Below are 22,615 nucleotides of genomic sequence, written 5' to 3'. Positions count from 1 at the left end.
AGACGCTGTCAGGGACCCAGAGACGCTGTCAGGGACCCAGAGATGCTGTCAGAGACCCAGAGACGCTGTCAGGGACCCAGAGACGCTGTCAGGGACCCAGAGATGCTGTCAGAGACCCAGAGACGCTGTCAGGGACCCAGAGACGCTGTCAGAGACCCAGAGACGCTGTCAGAGACCCAGAGATGCTCTCCCTCCGTTATCCGGGGTTCAGACGATCAGAAACACCTTCTGCTGAGTGACAGGCTGAGACTTTGGCCTTATTTTACCAACACATCGGCTTCACGGCTGTTCACCGTCCTCCAGGTGACACTGAGGGAGGGTGAGGTCTGTGTTCACTCATTCAGCCCAACAAGAACACTGATGGAGGATGTTACAAATCCTTTATCATCCATTCATCATTTCAGTCCCAAACGAGCCGTTTTCAGCTTCACTACTACTTTGGCAGGTAATATTTCTGCATTTTTGTTAATGGGTCTCTTCCGAGGTCAGCTGGAAGAAAACACCAGGAAAACGACAAAACTTCAAAAAGCAGCTCAGTGGCTGTTTTATCTTTTCGGGGGCCAGGTTTAGGGGAAGCTGTCTCGCTGACTTTCTGTCAGTCTAACCGAGGATAAACGTTGTGGTAAACCATCATAGGACGTTCACAGGGACAATCCAAACATCTGGGAAGCAGATCCTGTGGTGAATAGGACTCCAAACAGTCACTTGGTTGGGTTCCCCCAAAAACAGCTCCAAAAGACCTTGTAAACCCCATGAAATGAACAAGCTGTCCCAACATGTGTGATTCACCTCAATAAAAGAGGAAACATAAACAGGCAGGGTCTCATTAGTGGACAACAGAAATAAACCTAGATTCTTTTTTTTTTTTGCTAAAACCTGAGAGTATCACATGACTTCCACACCGATTAAAGTAAACTGAGTCCACCTGTGTGTAATTTTATCTGGGTATTAAAGCAACTGTTCCGTGAAAATGTCAAAACGTTTACTGCGCACATCAGAGAACAACCAGGATCATGAAGACCGAGGAAACCCAGCAGGTCGAGGCGAATGTTGTGGATCAGTTTAGAGCTGCAGGTTTGGGTTCTGCAGCAACATCCAAAGCTTTGAGCATCTCTCACAGCGCTGTTCCCTCCAACTGGACCGACTGCAGGCCTGCAAAGACCTTCACCTAAAATCAGATCAGATCTGTTGGAGACTCAGATTCAAAGCACATTGAATTTTCCTTCCCATGAAAATCACAGTTAGTTCAACTGAACCAACACAGAGGTGACGGATTTGAATAAGATTATACCAATATTTCTAATACGTATCAAGTTTCCAAAAGATGTTGCAAGAATTAAGAGCAACTGAACATTTATCAACTGCTAGCCGTTCTGCAGTTTGAGGTTTCAACGGACATTAGACGCAGAGAGCTCTCCATGGTAAAATGTGACGATGGAGAATCAATCAGAGCCAGCGAACAAACACTGGCCACAGCCAGAGAAAACCATCTGGAAGAAGAAACAAACCGCTGGGATACCAAGTAACAGACATGAAGCAGGTAGGCCGAGGAAAACATCAGCGGCTGACGGCAGAAATGCATTGTGAGAACTTTAGAGAAGAAACAGATGTGAAGGAGATCAGCAGCTACTCGAGATTATGCAAATCAGATATTAGCAAAAAGGACAGAAGGATTAGAGTCAGATTTACCACTCTGTTCGCCTACAAACCTGGGCTCGCTTTGGTAAAGTGCACTTTGATATGTAAATGTCAAGCGGACAGGAGACTGCTCTAAATGCATGAAGTGGACGACAGCACAAGGCATTCTGGGTAAATACAAACGGGCTAGTTTAGCGCTAGCAGAAGAAATAGCTGCTTTTTCGCAGTTGTACAACTGCAAAAAAAAAAAAAATTGACACTACTCTAATTTTGTTTACACTTTTTTGTGAAGGAGGAAGTTGTACTTATGTTTTCTTCATTTTTTGTGTTGTTTCCTTCTGTGGTTCTTGGTGCAGCGCCCCCACAGGCGAGGAGGTGAACAGGCTTTTCAATTAGTTTGGTTTTTTTGACAGTCCATATTTTTATGGACCAGGACTGTAGAAATGTGAAGCTGACTCTCTTCCTCACCACTTTACACTCACTCCAGTTGATGGTGGAGGTCACGGTCTGAAGAAGCCAAGAGAACAAAAGTATCTGCAAAAAGCAACGATGCCGTCCCAGGTTTCCAAACCAGACACCGTGATCTCCATCAGATGCTGTTCATGAACAAGATCCACTTATACCAAGAACGTTGACAAGGTCAGGTCCTTAAAAGCCACCCAGATGCCCCAGAGTCCCACAGCACATATCTGTCCTGCTAAATAGCTAATGTGTTATTAAACCAAATAATCAGCCATGAGTCCCTCAGTAGGAGATTACTGCATCTGTCCAGCCCCTTGGATTTTATTTCATCTTGCAGACTCATTTGTGAGTCTTAGCATCTGATTTTTCCCAAAGAAAATGTTTTTAATGTTCACTTTAGAGATAATGTCTGCTCATGGGAACTGTGGCAATGTACATTTTAGGGAGGGATTGTGGTTTTGTCAAATAAACCGTCTGTAGAGTTTGGGTCGGAACCTGAAACGTTTGGTAGTCCCTTAACACCTCCAGCTCAAACAGGCCGCTTTGACTTATTCTGTTGTTTTTGTCGTAAAAATGAGTAATGACTTAATGTTTTTCCAGGATTACATAAGAGGTCATCTCATGTGTTAATAATAAACACTTTGTGATTTAATAACCATTTAGAGGTGCATAAAAACTGACTTTAATTGGGATTCCTATGGTTTTATTCTAGGGGAAAGTCGTTTTGAACATGAAGAAGTTAAAACTGTAAAATCCAAATATGCACCCCTGTGTTTTTAAGATACTTTAGCAAACAAATGAAGCAGTTAAACTCTCAAATGAAACTTTGCTATTAAAATGTCTTTATACTACAGAAGAGTCAAATTCTCAATGTTATTAAAATGCCGCGGGAGGCAAAAATACCACAAAACAATATGATAAACTGCCAACATTACACAGAATATTACTGTGAAAAATTATTGTTTTTCCTGAAAATATGACAGTAGTCAAAGTTATTTTACCTCATGAAAATAGTGACAAATATTTTTCTCAAATCCTGAAATAAAAACTTTTTTAGAGAAATTATATGTTTGCTGATTCGATTTATGAAGCAACTGGCAGCATTTTATGCAGAGATCAGCATGGTTTCATAAAAATGATTCAAATTCAACGGCCTTTATGGAAATATTTAATGAAATATGTTCCTGAAAAGACAAAATACATTATTTTGTAGATATATTTGTAGATTTAAAAAAGCTTTGGATACCATTGGTCAGTGTGCTGCTGGAAAGTTGAGTAAATATGTTAAATGTTATTTTATAACATATAAAACCGAATTGAAAACCGTTTGAAGAGAAATATTATGCTAGATATGACTTATCTAAAATGTTTTAATATCTCATTGATCTTCTCTCCTGGCAAACGACGCCATGAAAGAGTTAAATTCCTGTTTTACTCTGGATATAAACTGGAAACGATTTTATTTGTATATAAAGTAAAAGACTCACTGAATGATGAAGCATTGTTGATGCAAATTCACCTGTTTCATATTTGACACATTTTGAAGAAGTTTGTGGAAATGTTTGAAAAGCTTTTAACAATTAGAGAGAGAGAGAGAGAGAGAGAGAGAGAGAGGAAACTTTTAAAACTGCAATCAATGGAAAAAAGTCAGAAGTAAATAAAAGCAAAATTTTATCCAGCTGTAATTTATGTTTCAGAATAAGAAAGATTAATGATTGTTTTCATGGGGAAAACCAACCAGACAACAACAAAGATGATTGTTAAAAGAAGAAAACACAAAATAGAAACATTAATGGAGAGACAGCAGACAGACTCGTGTTTTTTGGAAGACAATCCTGTGAAATTCTTCAAAAACCTCTCTGGTAATCTCTGCTTTCACGACAGCATCATAAAATGCTCTGAGCCACATTCCTTTAACCTTTTCTGTTGTTTTTTCATGTCTTCATAGACCCATAAAGAGCAGCAGTGTTGCATTTCAAGACTCGGTGGATTTAGTGAAAGTTGCACAAACTGCTGTGGGACGGTCACGGCTCTGAAACGGGCTGCAGCTTTTCCAAAAGAAAGAACTCAAATGACCTGACTGGAAGTTTTTCTTACTCCATTAAATCTCAATAATCTTTTAAGTACATCTTAGATTTTATTTTATATTCTACTACTTCAGAAGTTTTGAAAAAAGATTTTAGAAAGATAAGAAAAGTGCAGATGATGATGCTGTGGTTCTTTGAGCTATTTTACAGATTTTCATTTCAAAGCAGCACATCAAACACGTTGACATGATGGAAAAATCAAAAGAAGCCAGCACAGACTGCAGAGCTCCTAGAGTCAGGTTCATGCGTGTTTCTGATTCCTAAGCGCCTGGAGGTGGCATCTGGATCGACTCAAACTGCAAACAGTTCAGGAAGGAGACGGGTCAGAGTCCAGTAGATGGGCAGGTTCAGAGTTAAATATGTGAACAAAATCAGAAAATGTTAAGTTGATAAGAGAGCATCAGCACCAAAATGACTCAAACTCAAAGGATATGTTCCTTTATCGGTCCAAGAGGAACATAAAAAGCCTCATTTCAGTTTGACGTGTCCTGTGGTCAGTGAGGAACTTCCTGTCCTGCAGGGGCAGCTGCTCACTTTCATGAAACAGACCAGAAGGGACTGAAATGGATTTTTACTGAAGTCACCAGAAATTCAAGATGAAAAACTTTTGTTGTAATGCAAAATGAAACCTGCGACAGAACCAGGCCGCCTCCTCTCCTACCTTCACTAAAATCCCACAAATGTTAACATCTGTTTCCCGGTGTGTGGAAGTCACTCAGCACCTGCGGAAAAGCTGTGGAAACTCCCTACTGGGAGTACTGGGAGTGCTGGGGAGGTTGATAAATTCTCTGTACTGATGGCAGCTGGAAAGGGAGAGAAATATGGAGGTTAGGAAGACGAAGCCTACAAAGACAACACAAACTGATCTTTGTGTTGTCTTGGCTCTGTGTAGGCACCAGATCTCAAATCCAAACTGAATGATTCACAGCTGCTTTGGGTTCTTTATCCAGCTGAGCTTCAGACCATCAGGTTTGTCTGAAGGAGGAACCTGTTAGTATTTAATCAGCCAGATTGTTGGAGAAGTCTTCAAGGATTCCAGACATGCCTTCAAATAATGAATTTGCTTCTTAATCAGCAGCGACCAGAAGCTGTGTGACCTGAATGTGAGCTTTTAATCCCAGCCTGCTTGGAAGAAATAACTGAACCAGATGGATCTCATTTCGAAGGTTATTTACAGATTTCTGGAACATCTTAATATGCTTAAAAATTAATAGAAGAAGAAGAAAGCAGAAAAAGGCCCTCCGGGTGCTGCTAAATTAAATTATGCTTTTTAAAACGCGTAGCGACAAAGTCCTTGATCGCTGCCAAACAGAAATGAAGCAGAACGGATGAACTGCTGCGGCTCCTTTACCTCCCAGAGAAATGTTCCCAAACCAGAGACCCAGACTGCAGACGCAGCCACCAGGCTGCAGCTCCAGACCTTTAACCCGCTTCACCAGAGTCCGGCAACGCTGTCGAAGGAAGACTACCTATCTACGCTCTTCTCCTTCACTGTTGGATGCTTTGGTAACTGCCTGATCATTTCCTACAGCAGCTCCGTCAGATCGATTCATTTCTGCTCCAGTATGGATCGGGTCCGGTCCAAGTCGGCCTGGTCGTCCTGGGACCTGATCTGTTTTTGTAAGTTCAGTTTTAATCTTAAGAGAAGGAGAAAGGAGAAGGCTTCAGCTAAGCAGCAGCTTCATAAAATAACAAACACTGTTGGCGAAAGAGAAATTTTTAAAACTTTTTCACAGGTCAAGACATTAATAGATTTATTGTTTTTTCTATGACTTGTTACCTGATTTATTCAACCTGGTCCTGAGTTAATGCTTGCTCTGTTTATTTGGTCCTGCATGTCATAATCTCTAATGCTAATAATTTTCCGGTAACGCTTTATTTGAAGGGGGTTGAATAAGACTGACATGAGACTGTCATGAACATGAAGAAGTCTTTATGAATGTCTGACTGATGTCATGAGGTAAATAATGACCCTTTTAATGCAAAGTTGCCCTAAAAGTCCATTTAAAGTGCCAACTTTGCATGATTTTGTAAATAATGAAAATTTAATGCAAAGTTGGCATTTTTAATGGACTTTCACATTCATAAAGACTTTGTTGAGTTTAAACCATTTTTAAAGTAAATTTGTAAAAAGTCCTGTGAGTCAGAAATTCACTGCTTCAAAAATAAACCGTACGCTAAGATGAGAATCAATATTTGCATTTGGCTGATGTAATTGTTCATAATTAGGATTAATTTCTGGGATCTTAAGTGAACCTTGTCAGTTTCTTGTGAAGGATTTAATTCAAAACCACGGAACAGAGGAAACATTTCACAAGGATCGATCATTGACGCTTATTTCCAATCAAGTCTGAGAATTTATTAACAAAATATCCCAACTTTACGCTGAATTATTCCATAAGTAACTTATTACTCTAACTACCGACATGTAATCTGGTTACTTATAGGAAGGACACAAAGAATACATAGGGAACGGTAAATGAAGGATAAAATCAAACCTCTGATAAAATGAAATACTGAAAATCATTTCATCCTTAATCAAATCAGACAAATCTTCACTTTCTCCATATTTACCTAAAATGGTGAAAAAAATCCAGATTTTTCAGTAGGAACTTTGTATAATTATACAACACAAATAAAACAAATTTTAATTAAAACTGTTTTAAAATACTATTGTGTTCCCTTGTTTAAAAAACTGCATGATTTTCTGCTCTTCTACATAAAAATCTAAACACATTTTCAAATATAATTTTGCAGCCAATTCCTGAGACTTTAATGGAGAACTACATGTTGCTTCATAAATGGTATATTTACTGACTTTAGTGTCATTTCAAGCCAAAAGAACCGCAACAGGAATGCTACAATTCAACTTAAATTGAAAACTGGCATGAATAACAGAAACTGAGGCTGCGAGGTTGAAGATTAAACGTGGCTTGTTGGCATTCATAAGTTAATGCAATCATAAAGTTTGATGGTCTAAAGAAAAGGAAAAGGCTGCTGGATGAACAGAAGAGCAGTCTGGGTATAAAAACAGACATTTGTGCTCCTTTAAAAACACTTCTCAGGTTTATTTAGGACATGGATACATGCGTTGGCATGGCGACAGGTCACTGAATCAATTCTTCACTTCTCCTGAAACGTAAATCCATCAGAAGCAGAAATGTATCTGCATGCCTGGAGTACCAGAGGTATTTCCCTCTCTGCAGATTTCTTTAGAGTTCAGAGGCTGAGTAAGTAAAACATCATGTCTCTAAACCCAACACCTAACATCAAGAACAGATGAGAACAAAGTCACTGACATCTATCAGACGGTTACAAAGGCTAAATGTAGCACTGATTATGGTACTATAGATGTTATGTAAACTCAGACGGAACGACTACTGGAGCTAACATCAGAAATTATTAAGAAATAGAGGATAATGATTGTTTTTAGTGCCACATATCTGGAGAAATTAAAGGAAACACCACAAAAAATTAAACATACATAGAATAACCCATAAAATAAACAGGAATATGTGCAATACTGCAGCTAACTTTCAAAGTTAATGTGCACAAGGTTTGTTGAAAATGCAAAGAAGACACAAATCAGCAAAGTTACCAACTGAGACACATTAAACAAAGACGGTCCATGATTTTATTTATCTGATTTCAGTATCTTTAAACTCCATAAGGTCACCTGGCCAGCATTAAAATTAACAGGACTAGTAAATTATTATCACTGCTAGTTAAAAACTTAACTAGACATTTTTCAATGGTTCTTGTGTTCACATAAATCAGACAAATACATGCAGTTATATTCACAAATGTGTATAATTTGAATATTCCTCACCAATAATTCAAGGTTTTTCACTGGTTTATGTGCCATATTAATATCTCACAGAATGCATTACCTGCCTAAGAGGCATTTTCATTTATGATACCAACTTAAATTCAATAAGTTCTTAAAATGCTGAACTATGTTACCATCAGCTGCAAATGCAGCCCAAACCAGTTAGCATTAGCTACCAACACTAGCATGCTAAAACAAACAAACATTTTATTCACAACTCACCAGTTGCATTCACAGTTCACTGCATGACAAACTTCATGGCCCAAGTCTCACTGGTAGTTCAGATCTAAATCAGGTATGAGGAGTGAGCCTTACGGTGCAAAAGGAGCAGAAAGAAATGAAAGAAGAAGTTTGGCAGCACAAACCTGCAGCATCTTTAGCTCTCCCTGAGCTGACTGGGTAAAGCTGGAGCACCAAAACACTCCAACAGCTCCTGACTCACTCTGGAGGCTCCGGCATGCAAGGACCTGCAGGCCTCACGTCCTCAGTAAGGGTCAGAGGTCATGATTCAACAGTAATAAAGATGGGAGAGTTTTAACCAAAAGGTCACAAAGATCCGTCCCCTAAAAAATCTTCTTAATGAAAACTTTTGGAAAAATATTCTGTGAACGGATGAGACAAAAGTCTCTGAGAGAAAAGGAACATGATTCTGTACCTGAAGTCAAACAGGGTGGGGGGGGTCTGATGTTGGACAAAATACAATAATTCTGCAGAAAACCATAAAATATTAAACAATCACCAGACACTCTGCTCTGTCCTTCCTCTTGTGCCTGTTCTCTGTCTCATTCAGCAGGGTAAGAAAGGAGGAGCGTGTTTAACCCTCTGTGGAAAATGCAACTCCAACTCCATCCCCTTTGGTGATGTTAGCGACTTTGACAATAGATTGGTTCCTTTATGAATGTCAGCTCTTCATCTGCTGACTACATGCTGAATGTCATGTGTTTTCTAAAGGAAGAATTATGTTCCCCAAGCACCAAAACCAGATTGTGAAACTGCTGACATCCCACAGTGTCTCAGTGAAAGTGACCGTTTCACTTTTAGGCCCTTAAAATGTGAACTGCTGCAGGAGAACAGAATAAAATCTGGATGTTAGAAAATGAAAAACAAGTGAGAAAATGTGTTTCTTTTCTGTGTTTTATCTCCATAAACTAAATCCAATCATCGCTGAGGCCGTTCATCTGATAACATCACATATTAAAGACATTAGGTAAAGTCTACAATAACATGCAGGGAGGCTTTGGCTATATTATGACACCTGAAACGCTGTTTGTTGAACTGAAGAACTGTTTGATTTAGCTTTGAGCTTTTATTGTGCAGTGATCAAAGTTCCCTACTGTAGCTCTTGTCCATTTATCACTTCATTTATCAGAGTCTAGATAAACTCTCCATGCTGTTTTCCCCTCAGGTTCCCATCTGTCCACAGCATGAAGGTATGTTATAAACTGCAGAGCACCGACTGATCGAGTCTGAAGCACGTCTTCAAACCTCAACAGGACCTATTTATGCTGCAGATTACAGTACATTTCTAAAATATTGCATATTTTTGCTCGTTGCAGCATAAATAAAGGCCATACTTTAACAATGTGCATTCTGTGGTTTTAACTGTGACACTGAAAAGCAGCAGGAGGTTAACAGGAACAGGAGACATCAAATTCCTGCATCGCCAGAAGCTGGAAGCTCCAGAGAAAACCTCCCATTCCTGCATTGATGTTTGTTTTATTTTATGGTAGATATGGTTTATCGATGTGTCTGAGAACAAAAAATAATTGTGTAGTTCAGAAATAATCTAGTACTTTCAGTCAGTCAGTAAAAAGTGGGATCAGCATTTTATCAGAGAAACTTCTGTTTTTAGAGACGAGAAACTCAGTCCGACGCAGAGACGCAAATATGACTAATTGGAAAGTTTCCTATTATCAGATCCTGGATGAGGTGAGGTAGCATACGTAGCGTTAGCACGCCGTAAGAAGACCTACATTTAAACCTTATGTAAATACTTCATGGTAGGTAGATGAACTTTTCTGTTTTTGTGATTTTTACTTCCTCCCCTCAGAGTTTGATCTGTTTCCTCTCATTTTTTTCTTTTACCATGAAAAATGCAAGCATATGGTCCAGATCAGGGGGAAGTATTGGAGGGATAAATTACTGCTAATTTTTCTTCTCTGATGGATGTCCTGTCTCCATGACGGACTACAGGGAGTTCTCCTTGGAGGCTCAAACAGATGGCTTACTTTGGAATAAAAATAAGTTGTTCTCAGCCACTGAACAGTTTGTGGCGCTCATAAATTCATTTGAATAATTGGAAACACATATTCCCGCGAAGAAACATGTGCCACTGAATGGATCTGTGGTTGTCTGGCCAGGTTGGCTGCTCCATTTTGACTCATAATTATCCCTCGGTGTTTTTTGCTTAGCTTCACTTCAGGAAGTGTTTTTGCATCTCAAACATGCACCGACAGCATTCTGCAGACACCACATCATACGCTCTGAGGGCTGGATGCAGACACTTCTGCTCCAAGGCCACTCTGCATACACATGTCCTGGCTCTGGGATGCCAAACAGCCACCAGCTCTGCAACCACAAGTTACCCAGAACCCCATCTGAAGTAACTCCCTGGGCGAACCGAGGATTAGCTTTAAAAAAGCCCAGCAGACTGCAAGATCATAGAAAATGTTTTAAAATCAGTTACAGTGAAACTCAACACTTCAAAAAGATTACTATAAATCAAGTAATGATTAAATAAACATCATGGCTGTTCCCAGAGAAGGAAGGCAAAAGTCCAGCAGCCTCAGTCGCCTCAACAGCTGGGCAAGAATAAAGATGAAAAATACATTAGAATAAATTCAGTGTAAACTCCATCAACCAAAAATCAAGCCATTCCCCCCAAGGACTTTCAACAAATGCATTAAACATGATGCAGTCGCTAAATAATGACTGTATTTCTTCCTTTATTTGAGATTCTTTGAAGCCTGTCATGCTGCAGAAAAATTGTTTTTTTTTCCTGAGAGCAAAACATTTTGCAGTTTTCAAATAAGTGAACATCCCAGTAATTTCATCCAAGGATTAGAAAGTGCAAAGTTCAGATAAATGACAACAAATCTAAAACTTAAAGATGATTCAGTGGAACCTATGATGCAGACGATCATCAGAAACATTTTGATATTCACTTTCTAATACTTAGGAACTGAATATCATTGGAAACACTTCATGCTCTCTCTGAGATCAAAATCTTTGATTAAACTTTGACCCGACTTTGGCCTAATTATAGGCAGAGAACAGATATTTGTTAATATGTTTTTATTTGCACAATGAGGCCGAGTCCATATGTAAAATGATGTAGTGAAGATATTCGTTTCCATAAAATAATCTCATCAACGCCTGATTGGCTTGAGAAAAGTTTTCATCCACACCAATCCACTGAATTACATTACTGAGTTTTATTTTAAACATGCCAAACCAACAGGGGGCAGTGTAGCACTAAACTAACACCTCTCAGCCAATCACAATCCTTCAAAACAACCAAACTTCCTGTTAGGGATTAAACGTGGCGCCAGGAGATTCGCTGTGTGCACAGACAGAGAAGTTGAATTAGTTTAAACGTAAATAAAACTCGAGCAGCTGGGCTTATAAAAAAACAAGTAAAAAGTGTCTGAACAAACATTAGTCATCTTTCCTCCGAACAGTAACTATGGTTACGGCCAAACAGTAACTATGGCTACGGCCAAACAGTAACTATGGTTACGGCCAAACAGTAACTATGGTTACGGCCGAACAGTAACTATGGTTACGGCCGAACAGTAACTATGGTTACGGCCGAACAGTAACTATGGTTACAGTAACGGTTCGTCAGCATTATTTGTTGCAGTCTGTCTTGCTTTCACCTCCAAATCTCCAGTTTCCAAACACAAACACAAAAAATGAGAATTTGCAAATCTCCACTTAGGCTGCAGTTTTCATTATGAATCATTGTTAGTGATATTAAACGGAGGTTATGTGTGGATGAGGCCAGATCACCAGCTACATGCGGACACAGTTTCTGCTGAGTGAAATGAATAAACCTCCCAGACGTCATCCAGGCTTTACTGACAGGAAGACAACATCTCATTCATGTTTCTGTAAATATTTGTCATGTTTCCTTCAGCTCTGGTTTCGCAGCATCACTGCAGTGACAGTAAAGACAGTTTTATTTTCAGCTGGATTCCTGCTGACTCCAGCTGTTCCAGGAAATGAACCACATGTATGTGTGCTGATAAAAAAATCCTGATCTCGTTTTGCTCCCATTTTCATGCTCATTCTTATTTTCTTGTGATAAAACAACAAGCAGCCGAACAAAAGCAAGGCAAAGTCGTCCTGTAGTGATGGATGTCAATAAAGAAAAGGAATCAAAGCTCTGCAGAGCAAACCGAGCAGCTTCCTGTAAAACAGGGATGAAGGCAGAGAGGGAGGATGAAGAGGAGGATGAGGTTGACCAAGCGTCAGACCTCGTAAACTTATATATGCCCTTTATATAAAGTGTGGTCGGAAGAAAGGAGAGACGGTGGAGCTGGGGGTGGGTTTGGATGAACTCAGGTTAAAATTTAACCTCCGTTTCTTAAATGTAACAAATAATCTCAGTTGGAGAAGAAACAGGAAGCAGGAAACAGGAAGCAGGAACAGTTTAATGCTGAGAAATATTATTTTGAAATCTGCTTATAAGAAAATCCTTCAGAAATCTGAAAAAGGATTTGATGGAACAGAAAAGTCCTGTTTTTCTTTGAACAAACGTCATTTTTATGGATTCAGTTTAAACTGTATTTATGTCATTTCTCCTGATCGTGACCCCAACATGTTTCAGACCATCGCCTCTCTGCTTCTCTCAGCAACATTAACTGAATAAATAAACCAACACCTTTTTCTCCTGTGGTTCAACCAGCAGGTTTAGATTAATCCAGTTCTGCCACCTGGCCGTTCCCCAGAGAAACCAGCAGATCAAAACCAAACTGGAAGCGAACTGGAAACAGCGTTACGTCGGAGAAGCATTATTAAGACATAAATTAAGTTTTTTAAGTCTTTTTCTGCTTCTCAGGCGAAGTAGTTCATTCTCTAGTAATCCCATGTCTCATAGAAACAGACAACAGATCATTCATGTTTGAGAATTGTCCATTTGTGTCGTTGCATTTTAAGTGCATGAAGTTGATCCAGAAGTCCAGCTTGCTTTGATATTTTCATTCTAGTGTCAAAGGAAACCGGATCAGATCCACTGATGCCACCAGCAGCAATGGTCATATTTCATTAAACATGATTTTCTTTCTGCTGGTTGCTATACATTAATGACTTTGCAACATCTGCATAGCGATTTCCTGATTGAAAACTCCAAACATTGGAAAATAAAACTTGGCAGGAAAGTGATGAGCAATAACATTGCTTCATGGAAGAAAACCAAATAAAAATCAGATTAACCCTGACCCTCTTCGTGGATCAACGCCCTGCTGTCCTCACAGAGCCGTCTCTTTGGGGAAACATCCACTCTTATTTTCCGACTTTATGCTTCACTGTCTTGTCTCTTGGTTCTGCAGTCCTCCTGTGGATTAATCACAGTGAAACGTAGAGATGGATGTCTCAAATGCACCGAGAAGAACCCAGAACCAGAACTCGCAGGTGTGATCGAATACCTTTAAGACGGGATTTCTGGCTGTTGACTGCAGATTTCTTGATGTATAAATCACATCACTGCCCTGGGAAGGAAAGTTCACTTAGTTCGTTAAGATCTTGAAGGATTGATGCTGAGCTTCGGGGTCATGTTGTTGCCAGATAAAGGTTAGATCAGGCCTGATTTGGTGAACAAACTAGAAACTTTCTTTCTACAATAAAAGAATCCTCCACTGATTACTGATGGAAATTTCAGTTTTCTGGGAGATATTAAAGAGCAGGGAGGGAACTGAATGTTTTCTTCCTAAATCACCAACACTTTCAAATAACTCTGTGTAATTTGAATCTCAACACAGCCCAGTTCAATAGAGAATGGCATGTTGTTATAACTAAAAGACAGAAAGTTTCTGCTAACCTTGAACCTCTAATCATAATGTTCCTCTAATGGTGTTATACCAATTTATGCTAAAGTGCAAAAAGGCTAATTTCAACCATGTTTAAGATGCACTGTGTCAATGACATGATTTATATCTTGTATGTTTGCAAATTGTTCAATAAAATCACCTTTTTAAACTGAAACTTTTTTAAATGTGGCTCTAAGTACTGAGGAAATGGAGCATAAAACTTCAAAGTAAGAGCATGAATATTAAATGTCTAACTACTTGAAGAATATTTATCTAAAACTTCAATGCAAACATTATTCAACTAAAATGTATTGGAAGCTAAATGGGCTGAATGTTTTCAAAGTTAGCAGCAGAGCTAACCAAATTATTATCTCTGCTAATGCATTAGCAAGTTAGCAGAGCTGGATCCTAAAGTCAGGCTCAACAAAGATTCATCTGCCTGTTTTACTGCCTTTTCTTCATCCTGACGGATCAAAGTTTTGCTTTGTGTCGTTTCATGTGTTGAGCAGCTGCAGATCAACCTCCCAGTACTGGATTTTATTTTTAAGTCGTTTACGGTCCACAAGTTCAACTCACTTCAACACATGTCTCACAGTTTTTTCCCAAAGTAGAGAACAGTAAGTCTGAGTGGACCTCAGGTCACTCAGGTGGCAGTAATCCCTGCTGCTTGAACATAAAACAGATGGATTTATTTTGCAGCATATGAAGAATTTGAAGAATTTTATATTACTTTGACCTGGAGAGCAGACATTTATGCAACTGACAGCCTTTCCTTTTTACCTGTAAGTTATTATTGCACTATAATACATCTACCATCATAACCTTTAGAGTAAGGGTCTTAGAGATTTCTGAAAATCCTCCTCCGACCTCAGAACAAGGCGGCTCGTCGTCTCCAAGCCACTCGCTGTAATCTGCATTCTGTGGCAGCAGAGTCTCTGTCAGCAGTGAGGAGAGCGAAACCAATGAAACCTGAGCGTTCCTGGGTTTGTTCTCGCTGAGTGTGTGTCAACCACCTCATCTCCATACACCAGATGATAAATGATCTCTGGGCTCTTGTGTTTTCTCTCCTTGGACTTATGGCACATGGAGTAGCGACAGGGTTCACACATTTTCTGCATTTGTGACCTGACCGCATGTTTGATAAATCCCAGCGCTGAGAGTTAGCGGAGAGGTGAACATGAGGTGGAGAGAAAACAGAAAATGTTACCGAACATTCGAGTCTGGGGATCAGTTTTTCACCCCTGGTTCGTGGTGCAGGACGAGTTTCTCTGCTGTGGATGGAGGAAAGAGGCTGCAGCTGATCAACCTGAGTAATAACTGACATTATTTACTCTTTTAAATCAGACTGAAGCATCTGGGACCTTTTAATGTTTTTTTTTTCCAAAAATTGCAGCATAAGTTGGTTGATTTTTGAAGATTGTGCCACAGAATATCCAGCTTAGGGTGTGATGATGTTTAATAATTTGCTCAGTTCAGGGACTTTTTTCAATGCCTTACAAGTTAAACAAATAGGTGGACATCGTTATAGCAACCAGTGACTCGGCATTTTATTACTCAGCAAAATCATGAAGAGTTTCAATTTCTTGACAGGAAAGAGGTTCCTATAAGCTGGACTTTGGGCAGAAGTTGCAATATTTGTTGAATCCTAAAAAAAAAAACTGTATCCATGAAACAGCAGAAAAAAAGAGAAGAAATATTTTTACAAACAGCTGTGAAACTGAAACACTGTATGGAACTTCATTAGTGCTAAAATGTAAATAAGAGTATTGTATGTTTGAAGAAATTTGATCTAATAACTATCATAAAAAACTTTAAAAAGTTTTATATTTTAAGTATCTTTTAGGATTTAAGATTTTAGATTGCTTTATATAAATGTCTTTAAATTTTATGATGTAATCATGTGAACTGAACTTCAAACATGCTCCTTGCTTACATCAACTATTTTGTTCATTCTGAATATTAACATAAACCATCTGATTTAACAGCATTCAGCTTCTATGCAACACAAATCTGGAACAAACTACCAGAAAACTGCAAAACAGCCAAAACACTGACCTCCATTAAAGGCTAAAAACTCACCTGGTTAGAGATGCTTTTGAACTTCAATATACAACGATTGATGCTTGATGATGTTTGTGTTTTATGATGTAAAGCTCTTTGAGCTGCCTTGTTGCTAAAATGCACATTATAAATTAACTTGATTGGTTGATAAACCATAAATAAAAATCCTCTTTGTGATTTTCGGATGCAATCGGCTGAAGATGAGACACAAACTGCTTTTAGCTCTAAGAACACCACTTCTGGCTTTCTAAACCCTATTTTTAAAAGATGATCAATAAAGTTTCCTTTAATACTCCTCTCTATTTTAAAATGGAAGGTAATATTTAAGTCTCACTTATTCATAATGAAGTGTTTTGGCCCAGTTTGGTTGTATTTTGGTCAACAAGAGAAAACGTATAATCATTTTTCCTCTAACAGGACGTCCGCTCTCCCAGCCTGAGTCTCTCTGGCTTTTATTTGGTGAGCTGATGAATAAATTCCTCCGCCATGCTGGGAAAAGGAAAGAAAGAGCGACCCGTGGTTTCTGGTGGTCGGTGAAATGCTTCCTTGACCACGCACTGGACCTCATGCTGAACTCTGCTGCTGCCAGAACCGGTGGGTCGAGATCCAAAAAGACGATTGTGTGGTTAACCACGGGAGACAAACGGTGTATTCAACAAAAAGTATTAAAAAAGTTCAATTCAAGTTAAATAAATGACAGAAATAATGAGAACTCTGAGTCCAGACTGGTCAGATGTTACCACAGAGGAACCGTCAACCGTCTAAACGGGTCACAGAAAGGTGGATTTTACCAAACCGAATCTGGAAATTTAACTGGAACGGAAGAGTCTTAAAAATATCATATCGAACATAAAACGCTGTAAATGCATCAAAGATTACACGTGGGTCCACCAGAGGATGGTGACACTTACAGTCCAAGATTTCTTTCAATTCAACTTACAGTTTTAACAGCGTCTGATTGTTTGAAGCTTCTTGGTTTCTGCCTGATGGAAAGATGGATGCTGTGGCCTCCAACAAGGGAAACACAAATCACCAGTGAGTCACAATCATCTTATTCTCTAGTTTGTTAATTCATAATTCTACTAATTAGTCGTACCATAATGCATGAATCTGCTCTAAAAATGTCTATAACTGCATATTTTAGCAGTTAAAATATGCACAGTGGAGCCTGTCAGTGTTACAGAGGATAATATCTATGGTCTTCATTGTAGCCAATGCAGCCAATCAGCACCAAGGAAAATAAATTAGACTTCTGGATTGGCTGGTTTTCAAATGCTGGTCAAGCATTGTGCTTAGCTATTTTATTTTTTAGAATATATTTTAAATGCTCTACAAAAAAACATTCAGTAAACAGACAAAAAAACCCGAACCTGAACTAGTCGGGGTCCACTGTAGCGTCATTAAATATCCAAAATCTTTATTTTTAATGTTGTTTTTGCAGCCAAAGCTGCAGGGGCGATGTTATCCTGTTTCCAGTTATCAGACTTCAGGAAAGGGTTTTCCATGTGAATATTTGGCTTATTTGGTGAAAGTCATAGAAAAGCAGAACATGACCCTTTAAAGGTACCACTAGCTTAAACCGGTGCCAACACACAGAGGGACCGGGATGGGATTTCACTTGTGCTGCTAAACCTTTTACAGTTTTCCCCAAAAACAATGTTCTTGGGTTTCCTCACTCTTCCAGTGGGAAATATCATAAAACTGGCTCACTGAGATGGGCGAAATGAACCTTTTAATTCTTAGAGACTGTGGTCAATGTTTAAGCCAGACACAAAACAGGTTCCTGATTCTAAGATTGATTGAGTTTATTTATTCCTTCTGCTTCATAGACATTGAAAATTACAAGAAAATGAGTTTTTATGTGCAGCTCTGTGGAAAACTCCCCACTGATTCCTCATTTTTCATACTTTTTGCAGAGACATCACTGTTTATCACCCTAAAACATTTCTTTCCACGTTCAAGCTGCCAGATTTAAAACTAACCTGGCAGGAGAAGCAAAGACTGACTGAGCCTCCGTTTGCGTTTGGTCGGGCTTTCTTTTTGTATTTCTCAAATGTAAAATGAAGCAGCATAAAGGTGGAAAAAGTCTGCTTATGTAACAATAAAGTGTATTTATTTAATCTTCACCCAAACAGCTGCAGAGAGAAATCAAAGATCAGTTTCCTAACAACACAGAAGTCTAATCTGGACCAAGTCCGTTTGGTCTTTCCCGTCTCATCCGTTCTGCACTCGGAGCTTCACAACGATCCGGACTGCAGCTTCCTGCATCCACACACAGAATGAGGCACATCGAACAGAGAGATCACTATTTACAGAGGATATGGCTCCACAAACAAACATCACAGTATTAAAAAAGACAACAGAACATAACAGCCCATTTCTCTCCGGCTCTTTCCCTTTTTACAGTCCGGCGGTTACATGATACAGTAGGATCGCATCAGCGTCTCTGACCACCCTATAGCTCCAAACTGAAGCACCTCGTCATCCTGGAGACGCGTGGATGTGGAAAACTGGGAGGTTTTATGGGTCGTTTCTAACTTAGGGTTTGTTCCTGTGACTTGACGTGTCTCAAACTGATTCCAGGAGGGTTTCTGTGCTCTGCAGAGTTTGCAAAAGATCATTTGGTTCTAGTGAACACTCAGGAAGCAAAATTCACCCAAAGTATTCTGTCTTTGGTGAGGCTGAAGCTACATCAGAGTGAAAACTGCTGCCATATTTTGCTCTTTATAGCTTATTCTGTGTGTATAAACAGATTATTAAAGTGATGATTAACATTCCTCTCTTTGAGTTTAAATGGAAAAGGTTTTTGTCTGCATGAGCAGCGGAGCTTCAGTCCTGAATGAATCCAGGAGGCATCATGTGGTCACTGCCAGATGTTTCCATAACACTTAAAGACATACTTACTGCCAGAAAATAACTTATACAATACGGAAATATGTCACCATATTAACCACCATTTAGCTCTCAACCACTCAGGAAATACAGAAAAGATTTTTTGTATTACAGCTGCAATAGTAAATAAAACACATGCAGTCAAAAATGACCAGCAGTAGTTTGGGTTATTTAGCTGGTAAATAATTTCATCATGTTATGCATTTATTTATAAATGTCACAGCTTCAAATCAAATATACTGAGCTAGATATTCAGCTTACCAACTACATATTTAACTAAATATTTAGCTTACAGGTGGCTTCATGTTTAGCCGTCTAAAATCAAGCATTTACCTGGCTAACCAAATGCTTAGCTTGAAGCTAAATACTCAGCTTGCTGAACATTTTGTTTGGAGCTAAATATTTAGTTGGTTGACTAAATGTTAAATATTTAGTTTTAAGCAGTGAATAAATGACTGAACAACATGGTGAACTTGTGAGTGAAATAATGTTTTTCTCCAGTTTGGCTTTATAAACCAAACTGTTGCTGTTCAGTTTTGACAGTGTGACTTTACAAACGGCACCATAACACCATGTCGCCCACATTTACAGTATTGGTGGTTTGACGACTGTTTAAATGATTTATAGTCTTTTATTGAGCTGATTTTGTGTGGAATATATAAGAGAAGAAAGTCTAAACGTTCATGGCGAAATGAGGTCCAGATATTTATTTCTAATTCATGATCTCAGTCTCATCTCAGTCAGATTTATGTAAATATTTATTATAATTAAAGTCCACCACCAACAACCACCAGGAAAGACCCTCCATGCAGAAAGCAGGAGCCCTCAGCTGTGGACTCCCACCAAGCATTTTGAAAAATAACTTTTTTGCTTCTTACGGTTTGCAGCTGTTATATTTTTAATAATTTATTTTGCAACAGCCAGTTGTTTCTCTGGCCTTGAGACACTTTGCTCGTTTGGTCATCAGAAAATCTTCTGTGTTGCATTAAAGCTGGTTTGGGGAATTATTGAATTATTGATTCTGTCATAATTTATAGAAATTTTGAGGACAGGACTAGATTTTAATGTCACTGATTCTGTTTTAATGAGCTGAACTTGAACAAATTTCTCAATCTAAATGATTTCCACATTGTAAAACTCCTACTACTTATACAATACCAAACAAACACATATAACACAAGAAAACAATAAAATAAAACATGTTCCTTAAGATTGTAGGTGCGTAATAGGACGGCGGAAAGGCTGATCCGTTTTCCTGGACGGAAAAGGAAACGTTCCAGAAGACGTTCCCGGTCAGATCTGCAAAGATTCCCCAAGCTCCTTTAGATTCAGAACAATCTCCTCTGGCAACAACAGAGGAGTCTTAAACGCCTGAAGATGTTCCAGAACGAGGCGCATCCCAGGCTGAAAGCGAGTCGTGAATATTTACAAAGAGAAAAGGTCTTCCAGAAGCTGGAGCTGCAGCTCTAGAGCCGGGTGCAGTTGGCGAAACTGTCGGACATGATGATGTTTTTGTAGAAGTTGTCGGTGCGCGTGGAGCAGTAATCTCTCACCTTGTCAATCATCTGACTGACAGGAAGGATGGAGGAGGAGGAGGAAGAGGAGTTAGGCTCCACATCCGAGGAGGAAGAGGATGAGGAGACACACTTGGGGCTGGTCTGGTTGGAGAAACATTTGTCTGCAGAGAAAGACGGAAACAAGACAGTTAGGAAGCAAATGTAAAAGCAGGGCAACGAGAATCACAAACCTGAAATAATATAATAATATAATAATAATAATATAATTTAAAGAGTTATTCCACTAAAAAAAACACATCACGGTCTAAATTATCATAAAATCTATGCTTTCAAAATCAACCAGCAGTAAAGAAAGATCAGGACTGTGACTGAGGTCAGGATGTGTGACAGAAACAGAACAGATGAGCAGAGATGTGCAGTGATGCTGTGCTTCACCCATGAAGCAGGAAGTAACATTCCCACTGGGAACGTTTCCACTGTTATGCAAGAAAATATGAAAAACCGCAAATCAGATCATGGCTCTCATTTAGGAGTCATCAGAAAGAAAACCTCTGGTTCTCACGTGTTTCGTGTTTTTTGCCTGCTTTCTGATGCTTAGGGTCTCAGACTCATGCAATACCTCAGACCACCACCAGGTGAAGAAAGAAACCGAAGGGTAATGAAGAACCACAAGTTAGTCTAAAATACTTGTTTCTGGATTGTGGGAAGAAAACCAGAGGAAACTGTGATAACATGCTGACCTCTAAGAGAAACTCTGTGGATCAGACCAGGAGGCAGTGAACAAATGATCAGCAATATTAGATCTGCATGTTGAAAGTGAAATAATCAGTCAGTGGGACCAGTGCTTTTAATCCATTTGGCTAAAAACAAGCCCATGCATCTTGCTGAAAACATATTTAAGCTACTTTTGAGTCATTTAAGTTTGCTAAGATATTTGCACTAAAAACTAAACCAAAATACTGCCATTTGAAAACTGGCCTAGTAAAAGCTGACTAGCTTACCACAAACCAGTTTGGTTGTTGCCTTTCTTTTAGAAAAATTCCCTCCTAAATGTGGCTTGTTGGTTTGAAGCCTTTGTTCTTCCAGAAGGGTCCAGTCCTGGAAGGTTTTGGATCCAGCAGATGAAACAGCCGAGCCAAGGGAAGCAGGCCTGCGTCGTGTCAAAGCTCAACAACAGCAGCATCCTCATATTTGCTTTTCATTTTCCAGCTCCCAGAGCCGGTGCATGTACGGAGACAGAGGGATTACACCTCAGCCCCTCCGGGCTGGATGGGAAGCAGGGGATGGGTGTACACCATCAACAAGGAGTGTCAGAGGAATAAATTCTCTCTGCTGAACAGTTCTGATCAAACCGCCAGTAAAAACACGAGGAAAATGTTTTGGAACAGACTCTTTAACTCTTGTGAAAACCTTAAGAGCTTCTTTTTGTCTGAAGGAATGTTCTCGGCTCCACACGACACAGCTGGGGTCAGAGTTCACGCATGAAGCTAACAGACCGTTTCTACCGTCAAACAGAAATGGAAATGATGTGCTGCTGAAGGTGTAGGGGGTTCGTCCGGTAACCAGTAGGTTGACATCTTGGTCACGTTGCTGATGTGTAATTGGGCAAAACGCTTCATCTGCTGTCTGAACCTTAACTGGAGTCATAATCATGACCTAGAGGACAGGATTTCAGACAGAAGACAGGTCAGGAAGCAGACTGGGTGCCGTCATTTGAGTTATTAGGGGTCATTTTTATGAGTCCAAAAACCCTCAATGCATCTTTTCTGGTCTGGGATTCCCTGGGATGAGTTACAGCATAACTCATTAGGTCACTGAATTAAACTAACCACCGAAAGAGTCAGACTCATCTATCGATTCTCATCTAGGTAGGAAATAAACTCTTTAATTTAAAATATGCCCCACGTTTTATTTGATTCAAACAAAATTAAAACTGGCTTAAGAAGAATTACATGAAACAACTGGAATTGACAAGTTTTTGCACACAAAACTTATTTTTAATCAGCAGAGTGTCTACAAGTTTTATTTTCACAGTAGAAAGGAAACAGGTTCTTAGATTGAGAAGTTGATTTTTTTGTTTTATTTTAATAAAAAAGCGTT

General features: G+C 39.2%; 1 protein-coding gene and 1 long non-coding RNA gene across 8 annotated transcripts in view; both read right to left on the bottom strand.

Annotated features, from left to right (window-relative positions):
* The window catches only part of adgrg6 (adhesion G protein-coupled receptor G6), a 141,038-nt gene that overhangs the window by 57,233 nt on the left and 61,190 nt on the right, over positions 1 to 22,615 (bottom strand). For 5 of the 7 annotated variants that reach the window (XM_016677882.1, XM_016677883.1, XM_016677884.1 and 2 more), the window contains one exon: positions 18,163 to 20,676. The exons of the other annotated variants lie outside the window; for them this stretch is intronic. In XM_016677882.1, the coding sequence (XP_016533368.1) occupies positions 20,465 to 20,676 (212 nt within the window). In that variant the 3' untranslated portion in view covers positions 18,163 to 20,464. Of the gene's footprint in view, positions 1 to 18,162; positions 20,677 to 22,615 lie in introns of those variants that run through there. 7 annotated transcript variants of the gene reach the window in all.
* LOC103146774 (uncharacterized) lies at positions 7,260 to 8,495 on the bottom strand. The gene is made up of 3 exons (XR_477180.2): positions 8,382 to 8,495; positions 8,239 to 8,302; positions 7,260 to 7,450 (listed from the first exon to the last, which is right to left on the bottom strand). It is a non-coding gene; the product is annotated as an uncharacterized LOC103146774 (long non-coding RNA).

This window comes from Poecilia formosa, unplaced genomic scaffold, assembly GCF_000485575.1.
Source record: "Poecilia formosa unplaced genomic scaffold, Poecilia_formosa-5.1.2 Scaffold168, whole genome shotgun sequence".
Lineage (NCBI taxonomy): Eukaryota > Metazoa > Chordata > Actinopteri > Cyprinodontiformes > Poeciliidae > Poecilia > Poecilia formosa.
The sequence above is the reverse complement of the archived record's forward strand: the minus strand, read 5'-3'. Positions and strand labels throughout refer to the sequence as shown.